The sequence below is a fragment of the Colobus angolensis genome, unplaced genomic scaffold (genome assembly GCF_000951035.1).
Source record: "Colobus angolensis palliatus isolate OR3802 unplaced genomic scaffold, Cang.pa_1.0 Scaffold10, whole genome shotgun sequence".
NCBI lineage: Eukaryota > Metazoa > Chordata > Mammalia > Primates > Cercopithecidae > Colobus > Colobus angolensis.
In genome coordinates this window covers 16,341,778-16,349,551 of record NW_012110919.1, presented here as the reverse complement: position 1 = coordinate 16,349,551, position 7,774 = coordinate 16,341,778, and the positions used below count along the sequence as shown (strand labels likewise).

The 7,774-nt window shown below is 43.4% G+C and overlaps 1 protein-coding gene across 1 annotated transcript in view; it reads left to right on the top strand.

Annotated features, from left to right (window-relative positions):
• Positions 1–7,774, top strand: part of ALDH1L2 (aldehyde dehydrogenase 1 family, member L2) — a 71,154-nt gene continuing 63,380 nt past the window's right edge. The window contains exon 1 of the mRNA XM_011936988.1: positions 1–60. Coding sequence (XP_011792378.1) covers positions 13–60 — 48 coding nt within the window. The 5' untranslated portion in view covers positions 1–12. The remainder of the gene's footprint in view (positions 61–7,774) is intronic.

The window sequence follows — 7,774 nt, the reverse complement described above, 5'->3', positions numbered from 1 at the left end:
CTCCTCTCCAGCATGCTGTGGTGGGGCAGCCAGGCGCTCCGGCGCTTCTCCACTGGCCGGGTGAGTCCGGCCCGGGCGAGCGTCCCGGCTGTCACCCTGTCCTGGCTTCCAGACTCCGGGGCGGGAGGGCCGGGGCGGTGGGACTGGGGATGAGCAGCGATGCTTAGACTTTGCTAAAAACCAAGACAGCGTTTAAAACAAACAAACAAAAACAGAGAGACCTCAGAGAAGGGCCTGGGGAGGGTCCCGGATGGGAATTGGCACGCAAGCCATTGTCTACTGCCGGGAAGGGGCTGAGGATGCAGTTTTTGGACGTGTCAAGTCTGGCTGGGATGGCAAGGTGGGAACGGTCACTTGGTAAGGAGGACAGAGTCTGCTTCCTTTCCTTTTTCACTTCAATTATGAGATCCCTGGTCAAGAGCCGGAGCCGTATGGGGCCGAGACCGTCTCCCGTCTCCTGGAAGAGGAGGGGAGTATCAAGTCAGTAGGGTCCTTGTTGGCCGCCTGGGAGGTGTAAGCGCTCGAGACTGGCACGGAGGGCCGGTTCAGATAATGGCACTCAAAGCCGATGGCTGCAAGCTCAGTATTCCTGAGCTGAGCTGCAGATGGCAAAATTTCTAGAATTGCCAGGCGCTGCAGGGGCAGCCACGCTGGAACACTATTCTACTGTAGCACAAGAACCGAGTTCTGGCCCAGCCCCGCGCCCTGGAATTGCATCACCTCCTCCAGAAATGGAACCGAGAGCGGACACGTTGCACTGTGGTGCTGCCTTCAGCACCCAGGGGACCTCGGGACTGTTTAGGGAAGAGGGAGAGAGAGAGAGAAAAATAAAAATAAAAACTGTCTTATGTATCGTATCTCTTTTATAGGAAGTACATAAAAGAATTTGCTTATCGATTCTTTTTCTTGGTCGTGCCAAAGCCATGTGTACATATGTATATATTCAGATGTAAAAAACTTGGAGGCAGAGAGAAGTCTTGAGTAGCACCAAAAACTGGCCCAAATTTGCATCAAAGGAAAAGCTTTCTGTATCCCAGACAACCCCAAATAATAAGAATTCGTTTTACTCTTTGCAACCAGTTCTAGTTAATTTGAGGTATATTCACCTTTTATAAAATGGGGGTGGGGAGGTGGGGAAGACCTGCTCTGCTAGGACTTTTGCCTGCTCTGCTGGACCCCTCATTAGCTCCCCCCACCACGTGGCACATGAGATCCCAGATGGATAGCACAGAAAGCGAGGGGCTGTGCCTAGTGCCTGAGCCTGTTTTGTCTGTCTCCTCTGTCAACACCTTTCATTGACTTGTCTTTTTTGGAGAGCAGAAGGAAGTCTTGAGGAATGAAAAGATTTTGATAGTGGAGTTTGCTAAGATTTCAGTAATAAAAATAAACATCCCAGGTGGCAAATGGCATAAACAAAGCCATGGATGTGGGGAAGCACTGGCGTGGTCCGGGTCTGACTGCACCCAGGGGTGCATGTGGAAAAGCAGTGACACATATGGCTGGGAAGAAGACAGTTTCCTCAATGGTCAAAAGGAAGCTACTGAGTGATGAATGAAAAATGTGGGATGTTTTATCCTGTGAAAAATGTTCTGGACCGTGTTTTATGAGTTATTCAAAATCAAACAGATACATGGCTGGTGGGAATATAAAAAGGTACGGCCACTTTGGAAAACTGTTTGGCAGTTTTGTATGTAGTTAAACATACACCTATCGTATGACCCAGGATTCACACTCCTAGGTATTTACCCAAAAGAAATGAAACCTTATTTGCCCACATAAAAACCTGTTTATTGATGTTTATAGAGGCTTTATTCATAATTGCCAAAAACTGGAAATAAATTGTCCTCAACTGGTGACAGGATAAACAAGCTGTGGTATATCCATCCATACAATGGAATTCTACTCAGTGGTGGGGGGGAAAGGGAATGAACTACTGACGCATACAACATGGATGGAACTCAAATATGTACGCAGGAATCAGACTCAAAATGCTGCATGTTTTATGATTTCATTTATCTGACATTTTGGAAGGAGTAAAACTATAGGGACAGAAAAAAGATTCGTGATGTCTGGAGCTGGAGATAGGAGGAAGGATTGATTATAAACAGGCATAAAGGAATTTGGGCGGTAATGGAACTGTTCTGCATCTTGATTGTGGTAGTGGTTACGTGACTGTGTGTTAAAACAGCATGGTACACTGAAAAGGGTGCATTTTACTGTATGCAAATTATCTTTTAATTTTAATTTTTTATTTTTTTGAGACAGAATCTTTGTCGCCCGGGCTGGAATGCAGTGGCACAATTTCGGCTCACTGCTATCTCTGCCTCCCGGGTTCAAGCGATTCTCGTGCCTCCACCTTTTGAGTAGCTGGGATTACAGACATGCACCACCATTCCCAGCTGATTTTTGTATTTTTAGTAGAAACGGGGTTTCGCCATGTTGGCCAGGCTGGTCTCGAACTCTTGGCCTCAAGTGATCTGCCCACCTCAGCCTCCCAAAATGTTGGGATTACAGGCATGAGCCACTGCGCCTGACCTAATTATCCCTTTATCTTTAAAAACTGAAAAGTCAAACAATGCTTTTAAGTTTAGTATTAAAGCAGAATGAAGGATGAATAAAAATAAAGCTTTCAGAACCTAGCAAAATCCAAGGGAAAAATTAGTTTATAACATTTCCTGATAGAATTCCTTTTTCCATCCTCTGTCTTAAATAAAGGGAGTTAGAAACATTTAATGATTTCAGCTTAGTGATATGGCTGGATCTTTTTAACTAAAACAACCGTTTGTTTTAAAGCCCTTTGTCAATTAGGTATTATTGCCCACCTCTGATATCCTGCCTGGCTCACTGCTTCTTCTCCCCATAGTAGGAGTTATTTAGTCCTGTATTCATTTGGCATTCCTTTGTTTAGCATTCTCTGCCAGTGTCTGGGTCAGGTCTGTCTGGTAGCTCTGGGTTTACAGCCTGGCTCCAGGTAACTTGAGGTTACCTTCTGATCCAGCCCAAAGAGGCAGGACCCTTCCTTGGTCTTTGGAACCAAGTACCTGCTTTATTTCTCAGTTCTAGGAACCAGGTTCTTAACTTGTTTCCTCATTGCATGACCTCTGCTCTGGTGTCTTATCTGTTCACAGGATCTCCAAATTCAACTTCAAACCATATTTAGTTGTCAATTATACACTGAGGACTCTAAATCCTGAGGATATAATAATATTAATAGATAGCATTAATAAATATTTTACATATACAGTTGTTCCTTGTCCCTTGTATTCATAGGGGATTGGTTTCAGGACCTCCCATGGATATAAAAATCTGAAGATGCTCAAGTCCCTTATATAAAATGGGGTAATATTTGTATATAACATATGCATATTCTGCAGTATACTTTAAATTACCTGTAGATAACTTATAATAATGAATACAAAGTAGATGCTATGTAAATAATTGTCCCACTGTATTGTTTATGGAATAATGACAAGAAAAATTATACATGTCTAGTACAGATGCAATTTTTTCCAAATGTTTTTGATTCATGGTTGGTTGAATCCACGGATATGGAACCCACAAATACAGAGGGTGACTGTGTCCTCCTTTAATCCTCATGACATCTCAATGAAGTAGATACTAGGTTGAACATCCCAAATCTGAACATCTGAAATCTGAAATGCTTTAAAATCTGAACATTTTTGAGCACTGACATGACACGCAAAGGTAATGATCATGACAGCATTTTGGATTTCAGATTTTCAGAGTTGGGATGCTCAAATGGTAAGTATAATGCAAACATTCCAAAATCTGAAAATATCCAAAATCTGAAACACTTCTGGTTCCAAGCATTTTGGATAAGGGATTCTCAACCTAGATTATTATGACCATTTTACTGATAAGAAAACTGAGACCCAGAGAAGTGGACTAACTTCTTCAGACTCTCACAACCCAAAGATAAAACAATAAGCAAGAAAGAAATAGTCCCATTTTCAAGGAGTTCATAGATTAGTGGGACAGACTATTAAATCTGTGTTTTTACGAAAAGAATAATAATACATAATACACTAACTAAAATGATATACCAAAAAGGAAATATAAACGAACAATAAAGTATGAAAATACACTCAACCAAACTAGCAATCAGAAAAATGCAATTTAGAACAAGATACCATTTTTCACTCATCAGGGTGGCAAAAATCGTAAATTTGATGATATTGTGTGTTTCGCAGGGGTGAGAAAACATTTCCTCCAATACTGTAGAAGTCAATTTGATGCTATCTACATCAATTAAATTTAGGTTTAAAAATGATCCTGCAGTTTCACTTGTAGGTATCTGAGAAAAATACTTCCACATGGGCACAGGAAGCATGTACCACGATATTCATTGCCATGGAATTTGTAATAATGACATATTGAAGGCCAAAGTGTTTCTCAATAGGGACATGAACAAGTAAACTGAGATATAGCTACACTAAGGAATACTGTGCAACGATTTCAAAGAATGAATTATATGTATCGACAAGGAAAGTTATGGAACATTGCACATAATATTATTACATTTGAATTATTTTTGGAAACACAAAATAATACTTTTTGTATATATTTCCATGTTTTTATTTTTTATTTTATTTTATTTTTGAGATGGAGTCTCTCTCTGTCGCCCAGGCTGGAGTGCAGTGGCACGATCTCCGCTCACTGCAAGCTCCGCCGCCTCCTGGATTCACGCCATTCTCCTGCCTCAGCCTCCCGAGAAACTGGGACTACAGGCACCCGCCACCACGCCCGGCTAAATTTTTTTTTGTATTTTTAGTAGAGACGGGGTTTCACCTTGTTTACCAGGATGGTCTGGATCTCCTGACCTCGTGATCCGCCCGCCTCGGCCTCCCAAAGTGCTGGGATTACAGGCATGAGCCACCGCGCCCGGCCGTGTTTCCATGTTTTTAAATGCCTAGGAAAGGTCTGTCGAATTCACACCAAACTACAATACTAGTTTCCTCTGGGGAGTGAGGAAGGGATGCAGACTGGGAGTGATGGTCAAAAGGGGCTGTAGTCTTATCTGTGATTTTTGTTTTTCACAAGGAGATTGTGTGTATATGTAATACATATAATTAAAAATTAGTTTAAAAATTTTTATACAATTAAAATATTATAGTAGCTGCTGTGCACGGAAATCCTGCCTCTCTAGTACTGGAGTCTGTTTCTGGAATCGAGCCCTTTGGACGGTCTCTCCCTTTACTCAAAGTCTTTGAAGTGCTCTGTGGTCACCAGCCTCGGCCTAGGAGCTCTCTCCAGTCTCTGGGTCCTGGGCATCCCCCTCTGGCATCACCTGCTCATAGGCCCCTGTATTGACATCCCTCTTTTTAAAATATTTTATCCTTTTTATGATGAAAAAACAAAAGTTGGCCAGACATCCAAGAAAGCCCTTGCTGATATCTTCTTTATATAAGGAGGTAATAGGAAAATCAAGTTGCACAAGTTTGCATTTATGGTGGTATCCTGAATCTTGGTTGAATCTTGCAGATCTACTTCTATGTAAAGTGTAACTTGTTGCTTCTATTAGTATGAGAGTTTGTTATAATCGGTTGCAAGAGCTTTTACAGTATTCCAAACTATATCCTGTGAATATGCTGAAGGTGGATTGCTAGGTCAGCTTTGATTTTCACGCTCTGTTCCATTCTCAACACAAGAGGTGTGCCTACCCAGAGCTGGTTCATGCCTCCACAGTTGTCTAAGCAGTCTATTAGCATAGAAATTAGACTCTCCTGCTTTCAATTAACTCTCCTGCTTAAAGACGCTCAGTGAATCTCATTGTCTTCACAATAAGGTCCAAATTATTTGACACAAAGCCCTCCATAATGCCTCTTTCCACGTTGTCACTTGTCACCATTCCCTGACTCCCAGTATTGGACACGCTGTGCACGTGCATTTGTTTCTTTGTAAATCCTGCACCCTCCACCTGGCACTTCCCAAGGACCTCCTACAATCCTCTCCCTTTTCTCTGCCAACTCCCAAGATGGATTCTCTAAGATTCGGCTAAGGAGTTGCCTTCTGGAGAAGTCTTCTCCTCTCGTAACCAAACTGTGCTCTCCTATTCTCGCACTGTGTTACTATGTCTTCACTTGTGTACCCTCCCTCCTAGTTGGTGGATTCCCGAGGACAGGGACCACTTCTTTGTATCTTTAGTGGAGGGGTCGCAAAGAGAAATTCCCACAGAGGCCAAACAGGTAAAGCAAATGAGGGATTTGAGCTGGATGGAAGGCAAGACCATGTCTAGGGTAAAGGGGCCACAACTGCTCAGCACTAGCTGACGGTTGCTATATGGGACCATAGACCAGGGTTGACAAACCTCCTGAGCTTTTTTGATTTTTGTTTTCTGAGACAGAGTCTTGCTCTGTCACCCAGGCTGGAGTGCAATGGTGCGATCTCAGCTCACAGCAACTTCTGCCTCCCAGGTTCAAGCGATCCTCCTGCCTCAGCCTCCTGAGTAGCTGGGACTATAGGCACGTGCCACCACGCCCAGCTAACTTTTTTGGACTTTTAGTAGAGATGGGGTTTCACCAAGTTGGCCAGGCTGGTCTTGAACTCCTGACCTCAGGTGATCGGTGCCCAGCCAAACCTCCTGAGTTTTAAAGACAAGTTACAAATTGCGCCTTCTGAGGTGAAACCTCCTAAAAATCTTAACAGGGTCCTCTTAAAAATGCTTTGTGGGCCAAATCAAACACCCCTGCCAGGACAGTAATGTGCCACCTCTACCATGCACTATGCCCAGAGCGTGGCAAAGCCTGAAAACATGCTTGTTGGATGAGTCTTGTACAGAGTCAGGCACAGTTTGGGACACTGTGTGCCGGATGCTCCATGAAGTGTTAGGCATCTCAGGGTCTCAGGAAAATGCACTTTGTTTTATTCTTTTGTGTGAAGGTCCTCTGTGTGAAACTGCCAATTCTTACTTGGATAGCTTTGGCCTTACTTTATACCCTGCCCAAATGGTTCTATTAGCATCTGGCCAAAGGGTTTCAGATCAGGGCAGACTCTTTGCACTGTGCCTTGAAGTTTTCTATGGAAAGCTATGTGTACTTTTTTTTTTTTTTTTTAATTCTTGGAGCATAGTCAGGGTCTATATTAACTTGCTCCCTAAAGAATTCCACCAGAGGGTGGATAGCCTGGGAATGCATTACTTGACAATTGGAAAAGCAAAGGCTCTGCTCCCTCCAAAATTCTCCTCCAGTGCAGAATGTTCTCTCTAAAGAAACAAGGCCGGGCGTGGTGGCTCATACCTGTAATACTAGCACTTTGGGATGCCGAGGCGGGTGGATTGCCTGAGCTCAGGAATTTGAGACCAGCCTGGGCAACATGGTGAAACCCCATCTCTACTAAAATACAAAAAAAACAAAATTAGCTGGGCATGACGGCATGTACCTGTAATCCCAGTTACTTGGGAGGCTGAGGCAGGAGAATTGCTTGAACCCAGAAGGCAGAGGTTGCATTGAGCCAAGATCGCGCCAGTGCATTCCAGCCTAGGCAACGCAGTGAGACTCTGTCTCAAAAAAAAAAAAAAAGAAAAAAAGAAAAAAGATTATAGAATTTATCATCCAGATTTGGAAATGACTGTGTGTCATTTTATGCCCTTTCTCACTAATGCAACGGACGCCTATAGTGAGAGCCAGTTAAAGAATGGTGCTGGCCGGGCGCTGTGGCTCAAACCTGTAATCCCAGCACTTTGGGAGGCCGAGACGGGCAGATCACGAGGTCAGGAGATCGAGACCATCCTGGCTAACATGGTGAAACCCCGTCT